The 18,978-nt window shown below is 33.0% G+C and overlaps 1 protein-coding gene across 3 annotated transcripts; it reads left to right on the top strand.

The window, feature by feature from the left end:
• Window positions 1-8,596: 8,596 nt before the first annotated feature.
• Window positions 8,597-18,976, top strand: LOC138334957 (G8 domain-containing protein DDB_G0286311-like). 3 transcript variants are annotated; one of them, XM_069283832.1, is made up of 10 exons: window positions 8,597-8,665; window positions 11,714-11,748; window positions 12,163-12,189; window positions 13,033-13,127; window positions 13,397-13,468; window positions 13,772-13,922; window positions 14,673-14,770; window positions 15,447-15,518; window positions 16,751-16,877; window positions 18,511-18,976. In XM_069283832.1, exons 2-10 carry the CDS (start codon window positions 11,727-11,729, stop codon window positions 18,909-18,911), a joined length of 1,065 nt encoding a protein of 354 aa, XP_069139933.1. In that variant the 5' UTR covers window positions 8,597-8,665; window positions 11,714-11,726; the 3' UTR covers window positions 18,912-18,976. The 3 variants fall into 3 exon arrangements, with proteins under 3 accessions (XP_069139933.1, XP_069139935.1, XP_069139934.1); XM_069283834.1 differs by lacking the exon at window positions 8,597-8,665 and adding an exon at window positions 9,300-9,371; XM_069283833.1 differs by lacking the exon at window positions 8,597-8,665 and adding an exon at window positions 11,165-11,187.
• The last annotated feature ends 2 nt before the right edge of the window (window positions 18,977-18,978 follow it).

Raw genomic sequence — 18,978 nt, 5'->3', positions numbered from 1 at the left:
AAACAGATACTAGATTCCTAGAAACCTAAGCTTAATTCAAGGCTTTGTGAATAAATCAGCAGTCAAATGTCTTGTGGCCGACTTTAATATAAATAATTTCAAGAATATTCAACTGATCAGACAATATACATATATGTTTTGTATGACATTCTTCTTATTTAAAATTCCTGCATAACATATTAGGAAAAGATTTCAAAATAAAAAAGCAAGTATTACATTCATAAGAAATTATTTTTTTTCCTACACTTTTGACACACGTATTGCACACACGAGGGCAGCCTTGTTTTGCCTTTAACTCAGACCTGTTTTCAACAATTATTTAAAATTAGATTTAAATGTACACAGAAAGAAACTCATTAGTTTACTTTATAACTCTCAGGTCTATAAGTCTTAGATAGTAAGTTATTATTAACAGAGATTATGTACATTATGTAAGTTAGACAGAGGAGTTACCAGTGTGCATTGTACACAGGCTGTATTCTACCAATCAGAAGGCACATTAATGGAAAGTCCGCCTTCTTATTGGTCCAAAGGAACATTATTCAATGAATAGGAAATTTATGAATGGAAGTTTATTAGTGAAATTATTCAAAAGGTTATTACTAGATGTCATTGTAGGGCAAGTCATACACATATAGTATACTAGATAGCTATAAGACAAGCGCTACGCGTTGTATAAAAGTTATTCAACCAATCAATTTCAACAAGAACTCTTCGGGATGATTGGAAAAGGGTTCGAGTGTGTGTCATTTTAAAAAAAAAAGGAGATAAGTGTGAACCGGGAAACTACAGGCCTGTAAGTCTCACGTCAGTTGTTTGTAAAACACTAGAAACTCTAATAAGGGATCATATAGTAACATTTATTAGGAAAAACAAGTACATCTCCAACAACCAATTCGGTTTCTTATCAGGTAGATCAACAACATTACAACTTTTAGAAGTTTTGGATAAATGGACACCTGCTTTAGATAAAGGTGACGTAGTCGATTGTATATACATGGATTATCAGAAAGCTTTTGATACAGTTCCGCACAACCGTTTACTGAATAAATTAAACTCATGTAATTTCAACCAGCAGATGAAAACTTGGATTTCAACTTTTTTTGAAAGGAAGACATCAAATGGTAACAGTGAATGGCAAAAATTCCGAATGGTCAAGCGTAACATTAGGAATTCCACAAGGATCGGTTCTTGGACCCTTATTATTTGTGATATTTGTTAATGATCTTCAAGACATAGTGCAGTCAGACGTTTACTTATTTGCGGATGATACTAAAATGTTCAAGGCTATTCGTCGCAAAGATGATGCTTTAGATCTGCAAAGTGATTTAGATACAATGTCGAAATGGAGTAAAACGTGGCTTCTAAAAATGCACCCAGATAAATGTAAACACATGAGGATACACAAACAGAGAATAAGAAACCAATGTGAGGAAATTATACAATACCAGCTCAATGGAAAAACACTGCAACATATAGACCAAGAAAAAGATATATGAGTAGTTGTAGATTCCACGTTAAGCTTCGACAGCCATATATCAGAGAAAGTAAAAAAAAAAACAATTCCATGTTTGGACTTCTGAGAAGAACTTTTCAGTTTTTAGACATCAAATCATTTATTCCGCTATAGAAATGCTTAGTTCAGTCTCATTTGGACTATGCTTGCCCCGTATGGGCGCCTTACCTACAGAAGCATATAGAAATGATAGAAAGTGTCCAAAGAAGAGCGACAAAATGTCTACCAGGAATGTCACATCTAGCATACAGTCAAAGGCTGGAGAAACTGAAATTACCAACATTGGCATATAGAAGAATACTAGGAGACATGATAGAACTCTTCAAAATTTTAGATGGAGTATGAGTCCGAATGTTGTAACATTATATCTTTATGGAAAGATGCAACGGACCGCGAGAGCAGCAGGGGGCATAGGAGGAAGCTATTCCATACAAGATCTAACTATGAGATTAGGAGAAACTTTTTTTCAATAAGAGCTACTTAGATATGGAAAGATCTACCAGAGAAAATAGTGATGGTGCCAAATATAAACTCCTTCAAAAATGCGTTAGATAAACATTGGAAAGAACAAGAACTCTTATACAACTACAAAGCCTTTATACATCACTAATTTCTTCTAATCTTTATCTTATCTTATTTTATCATACTATTCTCAAATCCTTGCACGTCATAGTTCATTCTATGACATTCTCTGCTTACTGACACAAGTTTTAATGTCAGGTTTCGACCTATGTGCCACAATGACTATCAAATTGAACATATGACTGTTCTTTTACAGCTAAATTACCAAAATATAGAATGAAAAACTGCAGTTATCTAACCTTTGAACTCAAAAATGAGTACAATACAATACAATATATTTACACTTGCTAGACTTGGTCATTATACGCTAATACTAGCCGATTTTGTTTACCATAACTGCATGGTAACATTGAACTTTGAACTTGCGTATGAAAATGTTCTATGCAACGTAAAAGGACCATTTTTTTAAAGAAACACATGGCTTTGTTTACATTTTGACGCAACATTACGTGTATATTGTTGTTTTCAAAGAATTTTGGAAAAATGTAAACAATATATACATGTTTTATATTTATATATGATTCAAACAATTTTTAAATTAACAATTCTATAAAGAAACGGAAAAATGTCCCGACCGGGGCGACGTGCTTTCATTTTTGTTATAAATGATGGGTGTAAAACGTAAACATTACCTCTGTACCTATGTTCGTCCTACGATCGAGTCTTTGGGGTGGACGGCGTGAAACCCTCTGATAGAGGTCAGTTATAAACATATCCTCTTGTCTTTGTTCTTTGAGAATTTAATCATGTGTATTATAAAACATGCACCGCTAGTAATCCACGTGTTTACAGTTACGCGTCACCACAAATACATTGTATCAATCGAACACAAGTGAATTTGTTTCATCTATCGATGGCGATGGATCTAAGCGTAGATAATATAATCACATGGCTCCCAAGGATATAATATTGTCAAGTCAGACGACATCTCAAACACATTGAGCTACTTGAAAATCGGTGTTTTGACAACTTCGGCAAACTCAAGTGTGTGAGCGTGCGTCAGCTTCGCCTCGCTGCTCAATAACGGTCACCGAGTTCACACATGTGGCCGTGTACAAATTCTTTATGTTATCACGCTATATATTAACTTTTAGCAAAATTGAATATATAATTAAAGGTCTGATCTGATTAAATAAAATTTTCTCTGAAATTAACTTTGTTTGTCATGTTTATTTTACAATAAAATATTGAACTTTTTGTCGTCGCGGATGAATGATTCTACCTTATGTGAAGAGTCATCATTCGCTGTTCAATTGAGTAAGCTCCTCCCACTTTTGACCGACGTTTATTGAATAATTACGTCACATTCAAATGACGATTTTATTGCATAAAATATAAATAAAAAAAGTCATGTGAGTGTAAATATAGGGATTGGATTTCGCTTTTATGTTAACCATGCTTGTATGGATTCCTCTAAGATATATTCAATATGGGGCGCGCCCATTTTATTCTTAGAGGAATTGCTCCAACAAGCGAAATCCAATCCCTATATGAACACAATACAAATTAAATTAATTGTCAAATATTTGTATAAAGCTAATGTAAAAATAAAGTTTATACTAATATTGTTCCAAAAGCGGACATAATTTACAATATATATAAATAGGAAGAAGAAACACTAGACTACGTCGCTAGGCCTTTCTGCCTTCCCAGACGTATTCAGAATAAGAAGAAGAAACACTAGACTTCGTCGCTAGGCCTTCTGCCTTCCCAGACGTCTTCAGGCGAATGGATGTTTATTGGCATTGCTGTTATATATGACGTCAGCAATATACATGACGTCATAGGTAAACCACAGCTATGACGTCATACAACAAAGTCAGGAAATGACACAATGTACATTCAACATAACATATTTTACATTAAGGTTGCATTCTTCTGAGGTTTCAGTCCCGTTGAAGTCTCGTTTCGACATAGATCAAAGAAGTTATGAGATTTTCAAATAAAATCTATCAATATCTGTAGGAAGTTACCAGTTGCAAATTTTGTCCAAAAAATACATTTCTAGTTTTAGTAGATTTTTTTATATGGGGATTTTAAGAAATGGCCCATTTGGCGGCCATTTTGAAATTGTGTCTTTTTTCGCTTTGAGTAGAGCCACAGTTTTACCATTTTTTACTGAAATTGTTTTTACTTAAATCATCACTGCGCCAGTATTTTTAGCTGTATCGAGGTAATTTTTGCTGCAAATCTTTACTGGGTTCGTGGTAATTAAAATATTGTGCATTAATGTGTGATATGATACACTTTTATTTTTTACATTTAATGGTAATTTGAGCACAATTACTTTTTACTCGAAAATACTGAAAAATAACAAATATTCAAATGGGGCAAAAAGTAAGCACACGGACCCCCCATTTTTCTGCCTGATTTAGAAAGAACATTCTCCCATACTTCACATAGATATCCCGTGGTTGCTAGGGAAAAGATATCTCTATCCTACACAGGGGGGTGTAAGACAGCTCACGCGCGCTAGACAATAACGTGACGTCATCAAATCATGCGGCGTAACTGCGGCGCGCATTGTAGATGACGTCATCAATTTTAAAGCATAACGACGTTCCTGCGATAATGGCGCGATGAAAAAGCTGGAAACCAAGTAGAATTTCATCATTTTTTTCTACTATGTATGGGAGAAAAAGTATCAAACATGAGTCTGTGAAGTGGACAGGGATATCTCAACCCTCGTGAAATATTTTGGCCGTCAACCCTCGGCAAGCCTCGGGTTGACCGGCCAAAATCTTTCACTAGGGTTGAGATATCCCTGTCCACTTCACAGACCCATGTAAGATTCTATTAACCCTTTCCCTGTTGATATGCAAAATATTAACAAACGTTTTATACCAGAACTTTTTTCTATAAAGGGCTAAATTTGGCAAAAATGGCTGATAATGGTGCATTTTGAAGCCCAAAATTAAGCGGTAGGGGTAGCATATGCTGTTATTCTGAGAAAAAATGTAAGTATTATTGATCAAAACTGGTATATTTTTAAAGAAGACTACTAGAAAATAAATTCTACAAACATCCATGCATATCAAACACCTCATTCGGAAATTATGGCTTTAATCTATTGTGTATATGTCAAAACGGCAAAATTCCCATCAAATTCAATATTTTGTCAATTAGGTATCTTTGAGTTACAATAGCTCAAAAAAAAGCACACGTACATATGTTTTTTCTTCTATTTTTATATGGCATGATCTCCTATTTCCAAAAATCTACATGAGAAAAAAAGTTTAATATAAAAAAATTTTGACTTCTCAGAGGATTACATTCTTAAGAAAGAATTGAGTATGTTTATAAACATTTTTGACTTCATGTATGGTTTACTTATGTTACGTATATAAATATACATTAATTGCATTTATCCAATTATAAATGATAAATGCCATTTAAAACAAACAATTATCTTGGACCGCTGATCGCTGATTAGCTGTCCCAGATTAGCGGGGGTGCGTCCTTAAGGTTCATGTATAGGCTTTAACCAGTGATATTTTGCAAGCCTACAACTCATTACAGTGCTGCAATTGAACAAAACTAACTTCATTAATTGTTGGTATGTACCCTGGCTAACTGTCAGTCTTACTGTGGATATGTAATTTGTGAAGCTGCTTGTAAATTTCAGTAAAATAAGAGAAAAATGTATATTTCTGGAGAAGAAATAGAACTCGTGTGAATTGCATTGATGGCGCCAAATAAGCATGCTATCGTGTTCAGTAGTGACTATGCCAGGTACTCCAACAGTGTGTTTGGCAAAATTGGACCAGCGAATAGCGCAGGAGCCTATTGTTGTAAATGCAAATGGCTGCTTTAAATGGCGGATCACAAATATAGCATATAAGAAGACATTTTAATTGATACAAGTGCTCTTATATACACTATAAGGTACTCTGAACAAGTCCCTTTAAGATTTTATATAGTTTTTAAGCATCTTGCTGACTCTGATTGCTAGTGTTTTTATTAATAGGATACAGTTTAGCTCTCTTTACTTAGTTCTTTTTAGAAAAATACATTTTTTCATATTTTACTGATTTTACAAGCAGCTTCACAAATTACATATCAACAGTAAGACTGACAGTTAGCCAGGGTATATACCAACAATTAATGAAATTAGTTCTGTTCAATTGCAGCACAGTGATGAGTTTTAGGCTTGCAAAATATCACTGTTTAAACCTTTACATGAACCTTATATCCCAGAACAAGTCCCTTTAAGATTTTATATAGTTTTAAGCATCTTGCTGACTCTGATTGTTAGTGTTTATTAATAGGATTACAGTTTAGCGTCTCTTTGACTTGTTTGTTTAACTTGTTTGTTTAACTTTTTGAGCCCATCTGTATAGTCTATGGCAGTGCAAAATTTTTCCCCTCCCTCCCCACCCCTTTTTCTGATATGAGGGTCTTTTAGGTAGTTGCATTGTTATTTTATTCTTTTCTTTAACCAGTACCTTTTTTCTGCTTTGAGTTTTTAATTGCAGGCCATGCTACAGAAAGGAACCTCTGCAGCAAGACACTTTTGGCATTTCGTGCTGGATTCCCTTGGACAAGTGCTTGATGTAAATTTTATATGATTCTCATGGCTCGTCGAACTTTGAATTTAAGAATTTAAAGACAAACTTATTAATATTACACCTGTAATCAACGCTAGCTGGCAGTGGCAGAAGAGAATGTTTGAAGCATGGTTGATTGAGGATGACTTCCAAGTGCAGTTTCACAAACTGACAGTTTTTTTTAACTAGTGAAATAGATATTTCATGATCGGAATGACATAAGCATTTAAGCTAAACATTCTTGACCATGTGTCTTATCCTTTATTATTTTGTTTATATTTTAAAGCTATATTTGATAACTCAGCAATGGGTGCAATTAAGTGTATAATCTGCGACTAGTGTCTGTAAAAATATTAAAATTATTGGGGACCATAGTAATAAGTATATTATGAATAATGAAATTTGATATACTGCTAGGTATGACGATCAGAAATCTTACTTGTACCGACACAATTTAAGGAAAATTAAGAACACGTAAATATTTTAAAAAAGAAACAAACAAACAAATCATGCTTTGTGCCATTACAGGAATGGAGGTAAGAAATGGATTAAAAGAAAGAGAGAGATACAAGGAAAACTAAAGCATGGTGGAATGATGGAAGCAAGTTGTCGTAGCAGGATTTGATCAAAATGTATGGCAGGATCCTAGGGATTCGGACTCGCATGCAATCAAATCTAACTTCAATCTAGTTCTAGGTTAGGTCTCATCCAAGAGGTACGATCAGTACATGTCAACTGTCTCTATGAATAGAGGGCTGGTTGTAATGTGTCAAGAAGTCTTTTAAACCAACGATCTTAATAAAGACGTAACACCGATTTGCACTAGCGCTAGGAATTTGATTATTTTAAAGATGTATATCGTATCTCTTGAGATAATATTTAGTTAACACTGACTATCGGTGTTTTCTTCACGAGATCGCCTAATCATGAGCTTTAGACCTGCTTTTATTACTCTACATCAATGAAGTCTAATGTAATTTCTAGGTTTTTGTGCAGAATATGTTATATATTTCTTTCTATTAATTGATACTTATAAACTGAGAGTAAACAAACAGAAAATAAAATATATTCAGATAAACCATTATCTACATTGAAAATTGTGCATTTTGATACAATATTCTATCATAGAGACTGAATAACAGCTCTGTGAATAAATCAGGAAAACTAAACTAGGAGCAGGGTAAAGTTAGACAGTTACTCGTTATTTGTCATTCAGAATAATGAAATACTGTCCAACTTCTTTTTATTTACCCAGCCAAAAGTAAAGTTAGACTGTAATACGTTTAACAAAACTTTACTTTGCTTTAACTAGGTGAGTAATTTGTCGTCTATCAGGTAGTCATCTTCATGTAGTCTTTAATCATCGAAGTAAAAGGTCTTTCAACGTGAATAAAATCAGTATTCTGTCGTTAATGAGGTAATTACTCTAACTTAACCATCATCGGAGTAAAATTATCACTAAAATGTGATTTATAAAGAAAAGCATGCATACAATGAATACATCTGTAATCTTGAAATTCGTTTTGTCATTAGTATAGTGCGGTATACACAAATTACAAACATTGACTTTGAAGGGGAATGGAATTGACTTCTTCATAACTATGAATTTGTTGTAATATGGCTCATCATAAATGTTTTTGACTGTGTTGATAAAGCTTATATAATTAAGTGTTTAAAGGTTTTAAGATTCTTGCATCCGTCCTTTGTGAACCAAATTTAACCTTTCGCTTATCATGACATGATGACGTATTCGAACTGATATGGGTCGGATTCTGTCCCTAGATAGTTTATGTTCAAATCATGTCCTTTCGTACTGAACTCATGACGTCATCGATTTTATCTCAATTTACACATTAAAAACAATACGTAATAAATACGTCACAGGTTATTTATGTTGCTCCAATTGGTAAAATCTTATATGATAAATAGGTTATATAGCACCTACTCACCTTATTAGCTCTATAAATTCCTAACAGTAACAACAAACGGACATTCCGTCCACAAAGAAGAAACCAAACAGGTATGAAAAACAACACACGTAACGCTCCTTTGTTCCTTTGTTTTACGCATGAAACTTTTAAATAACTATATCCCAGCAACACTTACTAATTTCTTGGGTGTGTGCACAATACGTTTATCATAGTAATGATTAATTACATTGAGTTTGTAATTTTGTATTTTGACAAAAACGTTCCATGTGAACAATTATATACCAATGTCCGTATTGGATCCAAAAGGAGTTACCTGTTTGGTTCTACTAGCATCCGATATTGCTTAAAAGTTCAAGAGCTTTATTTTAGTTCACCTGTAATTAGCCTGAAAATGTGCAGTCTATGGCATTACTTGTCAGTTACTTTCATATTCGGAAATATGATCTCTAGATGTTCTCTATAGGGATTTGAAAATCCAGAAAGTACTTAATTTTATAACGGTTTTCCGGCTGAGTTCTATCACAACATTAGCGAAGGTAATGTTCAATAATAAAGTACGAGGTAAACTGCATAAATGAAAAGTAATGTAATGACTTCACAATGATTAACATTAGGAAACTCGGTTTTACGCAATTTGACCTACTGTACAAACAGATGGTAGAGTTCTGCCATGTCTTGACACGTGCTAGCAATCAGACAACCCTCTTATCACCTAGTCGGCTCACCTCTCAGATTGCCTTGGCTTATACAAAAACTTGGACACATATTACAACACCTAATAACAATCTTACTGAGGTATTTATTTTATTTTATGTATACACTCTGCAATGTCTATTTTACTGCCAATGTTATTCGCTTATCTTTTCTATGAACAAATCTAAAGCTAAAGAGAGTAAAATGAAGTCTGATAACCGTAAACAATTAACCAATTGTTGTTTTGATAACAAAAACTCGGTTACCATAAAGACGATCACTATTATTTGTTTCATACAACTAGAATATGATGAGATTTTCCTAAAATTGACTTTTTCTATGACAGTTACTAATGGAGTATCTCGATTTATTCTTGCAATACTCTCTTTAAAGTTATTGTATTAGCTCGGTAAGTAATTTTAGATCGATACATTCAATAGATTTAGATATGATTCTATTGATTGTTATGCGATTGATACAATTCATATCATTTTAGCAAAATACCTCAATAACTCATTCTTAGCTACTGTATTACATCATACAGTTTCAGAAGCGTATATTTCGTAGAAAGTGGAAGACAAATGGATTTTATATGATAACCACTTTGAATGACGTTGATAATGTTTTCAGTAATCCACATGCATTTTATAAGATGTATCTAAATTTCATAACTGGATACCTACCTACAAGGGAGCTAACTCTGTAATATGCAAAGACGGAATATTTCGCGTCTTTGTTTGTTTTAACATATTCTCAAAAAAACACGTATTTCCTATCAAGGGATGTTAAGATACACTGTATTTACATTCTGTAATTATTAAATATTTCGCGAAACCTTTGAATTCGCTGTGGGACTCACTCATTGTTATCTCGCGAAAGGAATATTGTTTATTTTATGTTCAAAAACAGCTAAAAATACAAGCATAAATCAATAACAATGGAATGCGTATGCACATCGGTTATGAAAATATAATTTGTCAAACCTATAATGTAGATTTCAAATCAGAAGGAATCAAACATAGAATTATTATTTCTTGTTTACGAGCACTCCTAAAAGAAAAATACAAAGTACTCTCATGTTTTCTAAAAAAAAAAACATTTTTTTTAATTTTTAATAATTCACACACATTTAATTAATGTAATGTAATTAATGTAAGGACTGACACGTTTGCTTAGAATTGTCTAAATTTTTGATAAAAAAAGTCTACAAATATTAAAATTTATCGTTTTGCTGAATGTTTTAAAAACAATTTGTATCTTTAAAGGGGCAAAAAGATATGGAGATGTAGAATGTTTCAATGGTGGTTACATCCTGTTTTTGTCAGTTACACTTGGAATGGTTAGGATTGAATAATACATTAATATTAAAGCCAGGAGGGATGATCCAACTTTTACAAAGGACATCTATTCCATAATATGGAAATCTTATGGTACATTCGTGTCTATGTTATAAATTATAACAATTTAGTTATAAATTGGTATAATATATTAATTGTTTTTCTAAATTTTAACATTTCCATATAACTACTATTTATGGATATTCATTTTCTAAATTTGTACATAAAGTCAATATTCTAAATAACATTTCCATATTATGGTTTTTGCTCAAATATACGTATGCGAAATCTCTGGTGAAAATATCAAAAAGTATTCGAAAAATTTCGTTTTTTTCTTGTCATGCAGGTTTGCCGAATGTCGGAAATGACGTCAATTGCGCTCGTCACATTGTAAAATAATGACGTTTCTTACATTCAATGACGTTACATAAAAGTGACCGAACATTGTGCGCAACGTCAGTGTTAACAACTTATAAATACAAACACATGAAAAGTAGGTTAAAGTGGCAATGAGATTCAGTGAACCTTAATTCGAACTTACTTGACATGGACGTATTATCTATCATGTGACATAGGTCAAGGTGATTTTGAACCATTTCTATTCATCCTGATATCAACTTTACATTCCTTTATCTTACCAGTTTATCAGTACCAAGGAAATACCATCTGACACGAAGGCATTTATTTGTGTTTCATCTGACCAATCTCAGAATCATTCTATACAACTTAGGCCAAAAAAGATGTCTGTTTAGGGTTACATTGGAAAAAAATAGGGTCGGTAGGTCGGGAGGATTTTTTTAGTGTCTTTCACTCTTAAATAATGGCCGAAACCGGAGTCTGAGATCGAAATCCCGCCTTTCTGTATTAGGGTCGGGGGTAAAACATTAGGGTCGGTCGGGTAACACTAAACAGACATATTATTTTTTTGGTCTTAGGCTGTAGACTGCTATTGGCAATTTTCCCCCCACTAGAGTTTGCATTAAAATTGACAAAGCTATAAAGAGATCGAGTCATATCATAGAGTTTTTACCTTCCGTAGTTATACGTGACTCTTCGCTCGCAGAATTATCAACTATATTATCATATGTTGAATTCCATTTTTTTCAGAAATAATCAAGACATGGAAAGACTTCAGGTGGTCGGTATGTATTTCCCTCTTTTTTTCTTTTCGCTCCAAGAAAACTTACTTCAAATTAGTATTATTTTATATATGCTTGTTCAAATGATTAAGATACTTTTCTAATAAAACTTTTAATACTTTTGTTGTTCAAATTGCAATGATAACCTTTTGCTAGTTATTAATTATCATAATAATGTACCTGTTTGACACACCATAAACGATTGTCGATATTAACTCAATGCTGAATGTATTTTGCACTAATAGACCTTAAAGGAAAACTCGTATTTGAAATTCAAGTTATTTCTAAAACATACATGTCGTGAGCCCAATATTTATCTCTTTACATGGGCATAAAACGAATAAAGAATATTTTTATTCCATAATGCGACATTCTTGGACTTTGATATTAATATTTCACTTGTTTATTGACTTTTAGGTTGGCTACTTGTGCTGTTGTGCAATGGTATGTAACGATACAGATGTAATACAAGTATAATTTAGCCAGATGGTGATTACACATAAACATAACATAGCTTGGTCTCTAATCATGATTTAAACAAAAGATTTTCTTGGGATATTTCAGATGTGGAACGTCGTCATTTTGGGCATTTTACATCATTTGTAATTCATAAGTCCCCCAAGAATTTGTTAATCTTTTATAATCTTATACAATTAACTCTCTTCACATTTTCACACTAGCTCCAATCACATAACTATTAATCAATGATACAATACATATATAGGTGTTAAGTTTCAGTATCTGTAGGCCAGGGTGCGGCACCATAAAACTTTCTCAGACAGATCTTTTTAATCAAGTCCATGTTGAATTATATAAATATATATAATTATAAAATCTGTCTGAGAATAGTTTTATGGTGCCGGGCCCAGGTCGTTTGCTTGAGAGTCAAACACCACAAATGTTATATCACCTAAGCCCATTTTTTTCTTAAATGTTATTAGTTTTACGGTCTTTTTAAGTCGTTTGTTCATAAAAATATCTATCATTGTAAATATGAATAACACCGGATTATACACGACTTATTACAACTTATCAACGCCGTAAACTCTGAAAAATTGTTCATACCCATACAAAATCGACATTTGGAAAATATGTTTTCATTGACTTAAACAATATAGAGAAATCAAGGCTTACACAAAAACAGTAACAGTTTTAGTACACTCTAAATATGATGATAAGCGTATGAACATTTTCACAACCGCCACGCATTCACCATTATAAGAAAAGCATAAGTGTTCATTAATATAACGTGTAAAATAACATGTCCATCGTCTATCTTTTTTAAAGTTGTACGGGGTGACGTTGTGTGTATGCAGTGTGATGGAGCGATAGATATCGACGAATGTCAGAGGTCAGGAACAATCAAATGTGGCCCCCAGGAGGTAATATGTGAAACTTTACTAGATTTTTTGAAACTTACATCGGCTTGTAAAATTAATTTATGGAGATACCGTGACGCATATATATGCCGTGAATGGTTTATAACGGTTTTAAATATGAAAGCAGGAGTGTTTAATTTATGGTGAATATCTACAATGTAAGTTTGAAGTGCACTACAGTACAACACATTTATAAGGTCTCCATACATTCTTTAGGGTTTACAATACAAAGAAAAAGAAACCTTAACAATGTAATAAATATCATTTTTCAGCAATGCTTTTTGGAAAAAATCACCACCAAAAATTTAATTTCTGTGTTCAATGCTGGTTGTAGATCCGCAGCGGTAAGTCCACAGTAATCTCATCAATAACCATAACACTCATATATGTAACAAACTTACTACTTGAATTTTAAACTGACCATTGAGAGTATACAATAATGTAGATTGGTTTGTTAAATTTTGAAAACAGCGCAACAGAGAAGGCAGAAATTTAAACTTTTATTCTTGTCAAATTATAAAGAATTCATCGCGTCTTTATAAATATATCTAATATATTTATAGTAAAATGATTAATTTGTGCGAACAAATTGATGTTGCAGACTTGTCGTATATATTGTACTAAATATATATATTGTGTCGTCGTAGGTATGTTCCATCATGGCCACTTTAGGCGGCGGTAATGGCCGCCGAGATTTGTCCCGTCAGTCACGTGACCTCGTGAATTGTGCTCAGTGCTGTAATACGGGTCCCGGAGTAGTCTCTAAAGGACCATGTAACTCGGAGCTCTGTGGGCAAAGTAAGATCATTCGTCATTTATATTATTCATTGACTTGTACTTTGACATCTTGTTAAGCGTAGTTATCTTCCACTGAGAGCAGATATTATTCCCACTTTGCATATTACAGTGTTAGCTCCATTGCGGGTAGGTATCAATTGTTACGTCATTATTTTGTGAGCACAATTCACGTCGTTTTTTCTGAAAAGTATGACGTTACGCTCGCAAACACATAACTTCATAGTCAATACCTACCCGCAAGGACAGATAACTCTGTTATATGTAACAACAGAATAATATTCATGACGTTACTTTTGAGACCTTCTCACAAGAAATCTTAGCTCTAAAATATGGTGGCTGATATCGATCATATGTCGCACTGTCGAATTGGGGATACCGAAATGCGACAGTCCGACAATACGACAGTGTGTCATGCGACAGTGCGTTAATGCGCCATGCGACAATCACACTGTCGCATGGCCACTGTTGCATGACGCACTGTTGCACAAACGCTTGCATCCGAAATTCTATTCAAACTATATTAAAAGTGTAATTAATGATGTCTGGATGTTATGTTTATAGACAAATCAAATAAAGTTTATATTAAATACTTATTTCCCCAACCTGTAAAGAATATTTCCTTCTCTCTGTCAATAAAGTCCAATTCTTATCAAGTTTAAAGTTTTCAACATATTAAATACGCTGATGTATTCTAATTTCAACTGTTCATTTTTATAAAACTGATTGAGACTATTTCACATTTTGTTCCAGAACCACTAGATGATAAAAGCCTCCGTTGCCTAGACTGTGACCACTTGGTGTCCGGGGCGGCTTCCTGTACCGAGAGGGACGTCTGTACAGATACACAGGTCAGCGGGACTAATGTATCCATCACCATATCGAAAATTAATTGATCAGTATTTTATGGTCTTTTAAAATTCAGATTATCTAATTGATCGATCGAGGTATTGTATAGATATATGTTTCTGATTATACAAGAAAAATGATCAACAAAATTTATCAATCCTAAATAGCCGAATCCCTGATATATCTATAATATTAAATGTTTCAATCAATTCAGCTTATGTAAAATCAATCATCCAATATTTATTGGTTTATTTAATTCATTCATTGATTGATTGGTCAAATTTTAATGGATTTCGTATGCATGATTATCCTATTCTTATTTCCTCACTGACTACAATGTATGTACACGTGTGTATTATATTTTGATCTTAATTAACACACGCGTGTTGTATATTTTGATTTCAATTAACACACATGTAGTTGAATATTTTGATCTTAATCAACACACATGTGTCGTATTATATGATCTTAATTAACACACGCGTGGGGTATATTTTGATCTTAATTAACACACGTGTGCTGTATGTTATGATCTTAATTAACACACGTGTAGTTGAATATTTTGATCTTAATTAACACCAATGTGTTGTATATTTTGATTTTAATTAACACACATGTGCTGTATATTATGATTTCAATTAACACACGTGTAGTTGAATATTTCCATTTCTGTGATAGGTGTGCGCCACATCTATCCATATTTTGGGAGGAAGTCAGATCAAGTACAACTTCCGGTGCGAGGAGAAACATGTAAGTTCACAAAATCTGATTATTTTGTTAGTTTATATCTTCAATATATTTTCTCTATGAAAACATTTAAAACAACACTGGCCACTGTATTACCTAATCCAATTGTTCCCCTGTAAAATGTGAGAAATATTATTTCATTGTCTGTAATTCTCCCTTAGATTCCAGAGGTCTAACTTTTAAGGCATTTTTTTTTTTAAACGCAAAACCTGAAACTATGTCATGTTTTAACTCTATTTCTTTAAACATTTCTCCACTATTTTGTCTTGTTTTCAAACATGAAATATTTGCCACGTTCTATTTTTCTTTTTATCCACTGTGGAAACATGGAATCTTATGTTCTAAAATATACTCTCCCATGATTTTTCTTCTGAAAATATAAAAATCTTTTCACTCATGATTTTCCAATCTCTGTAGTCGATTTCGGGAACTTGGCGTGATTACGTGTTTTACAGTTTATCCAAGGCACAGGGTCTAAAGAGAGATATAGAGTGATATTTTCTATTCTCTCATAGAATATGCATATCTTCAGTTATATCAGATGTGGAGACACAATGTACAGTGTATACTACACAGCCTCTCACACTTTATTCAGAAGTACATTTATACCTAGGTCTTGGATATTACAGGTACTGATTATTAATGAAATCAACTTATTTTCGCGTACGATTAATTTCCGAGATCGCGTGCAATACGAAATATATTAGATTCACCACGAGAGACTCGTAACTCAAAACGCAAATAGAATCATCACAAGAGAATCGTAAACATAAAAACGCAAATAGAATAACACGAGAAAATCGTAAACATAAAAACGCAAATTAAATCACCAGGAGAGAATCGTAATCATAAAAACGCAAATAGAATAACACGAGATAATCGTTAACATAAAACGCAAATAGAATCACTAAGAGATAATCGTAAACATAAAAACGCGAAAAGAATTACCACGAGAGAATCGTAAATATAAAAATGCAAATAGAATCATCAAGAGAGAATCACAAACATAACAACGCCAACGAAATAATCACGAAAGAATCGTTAACATAACAACGCAAATAAAATCCCAACGAAAGAATCGTAAACAAAAAAAAACACAAATAGTTTAACACGAGAGAATCGTAAACATAAAAATGCAAATAGAATCACCACGAGAGAAACATAAACATAAAAACGCTAAATTAATTTGATAATAAATAAGTTAATGTACAGAAATGTATTGTTCTTTTATTCAGTTGTGTGAAGGAATGATAAAAAATGGTCTCCAGACCAGAGCGTCTGAAGCTTCTGGGATCAAAATCTGTGATGCCTGCTGCAAGGACTCGGAATGTAACAAGCGGGATTGTTTTGAGCTGAGAAAAAGTAAGAATCCGTAGGCATGGATAAAATGTAATAAAAAGCATGTATTTTTTACGGTACTTACGATATGTTTGTTTTAAACACAAAAACATTTAATACCCCAGACATGTTATACATCTGAAGTCTGTCAAGGTAGGGGCCTTGGGGTCAGCCTTCAAAAATATAAACAAATGTCCCCACACAGGAGGGCTCTCATTCACCACACCACTTACATACTTGTACTAGATGACTCATCACATTCATACCATAAACATAGACATTTATCACAAAAAACATCTCTTTCACTTAATCTTTCATAGTCTATTTATGATTAATGGATAGATAAACAGATTGAAATTTAACAACTGTACTAGAAAAAACAGATCAGCATATAAATGTAGTCTTTACAAAAATCTAATGTTTCTCATCATATCTACATTATGTATATATTTGTAGAAGATAGATTTTTGAATTTAGTTTTTAACATTGAATATTTGTTGGATGTCCTGCCATGTTAAAGTATATTCCTTTTAAGTTGTTTTGTTTTTGGGCAATTGTTTTATGTATTTTGTGCATTTTTGAAAGGTATGTTTTTAATTCGGTTATGTTTTAGTTTGTCTTCTTTCTTGACACCATATATATATATATAGTATTTTGAGAAAAGTATAACAAAGTTGATTAGAATGAAATTTTCTTTTATTTCTACATCTGCAAAACTAAATAATACCTTCTTTATGTCTAAATTCAAAGCTGTATGCGATGTATCAAAAACCCACTGTGTAATATTATCCCATATTTGCTTAACTTTTAGGCGATTCCAAAACATATGTTCAATTGACTCCATCTCTTCATTACAAAGGTTGCATGTGTCATTTGGTACTTTATTTTTTTTAAGTATGAATTGGTTGGAAGTATTTTGTTTTGTAATCTGTATTGGAACCAGTGAATATTTGTGTCTTTTGTAATTATATAAAAAGAATCTTGTAATAATGTTGCCAAACTTTCTGTGTATAGTGTGTCACATTTTCCCATTTTATGCTGTGTTCCTCAATGTATTCACTTTATTTAACTTATACATATCTTTGGTTCCTTTTGTGTTTTTTAGTATAATCTGAATGTGGTCAAGCATAAACGGTCTATAAAAGTTTTTTTAGTTGCATTTTGATGTTGTTATGTCTACAATAATGTTGAATAGATCGACAAAGTCCCCTAAAAAATAAGAAATTATTTGACAACATTTCAAAATTTCGATATGTTAATCATAACGATGAGGAAAATATTTGTGAATTCAAAAGGGTCTTCAATAATATCATATTAACGTAATATCAATCTTGAAATACTTTTGAAAGAAATTTGACAATTAATTGAGAAAAAGTAAGAATCCGTAGGCATGAATAAGATGCAGTACAAAGCTTGTAGTTTTTACGGTACTTATGATATGTTAATTATAACGCTTAGGAAAACATTTGTGAATTAAAAAAGGGTCTTCAAAAATACCATATAACCGTAATATCAATCTTGAAATACTTTTGTAAGATATTTGACAATTACATTCTACTAAAGCATTACTTGTAAAGCTTTCGGCTCTGAACTGAATGCACATATGAATTAATTAATTATTGCTTATAAATGAATTTGCATTATTTTGCAAATGTAGTGATGCCGACACTGTTTGGTAATGCAACTGCAACCACCACAAAACCGGTTACTCCTGCTGCAACTCCAGTGCCTTCAACAGCGCCATCAACTGTTCCATCAACTCCAGTGCCTTCAACAGCGCCATCAACTGTTCCATCAACTCCAGTGCCTTCAACAGCGCCATCAACTGTTCCATCAACTCCAGTGCCTTCAACAGCGCCATCAACTGTTCCATCAACTCCGGTGCCTTCCACAGCGCCATCAACTGTTCCATCAACTCCAGTGCCTCCCACCACTACGGTAAAAGTTCCTGCAACCTCAAAAATTAACCCACCATCATCGAAAAGTCCAGGAAGTTCCGCCTCATCTGGCAGTTCAAGAAGACCTTCAACCTTTGCTCCTAATTTCACTGTAATTTAAATTATTGTGTAATAAATTCGATATCCTATAAAATAAAGTTTTTGTCAAATGACACATTGAAACAAGT

The sequence above is a fragment of the Argopecten irradians genome, chromosome 11 (genome assembly GCF_041381155.1).
Source record: "Argopecten irradians isolate NY chromosome 11, Ai_NY, whole genome shotgun sequence".
NCBI lineage: Eukaryota > Metazoa > Mollusca > Bivalvia > Pectinida > Pectinidae > Argopecten > Argopecten irradians.
Note: the sequence above shows the minus strand (reverse complement) of the source record. Positions and strands in the feature narration are given on the sequence as shown.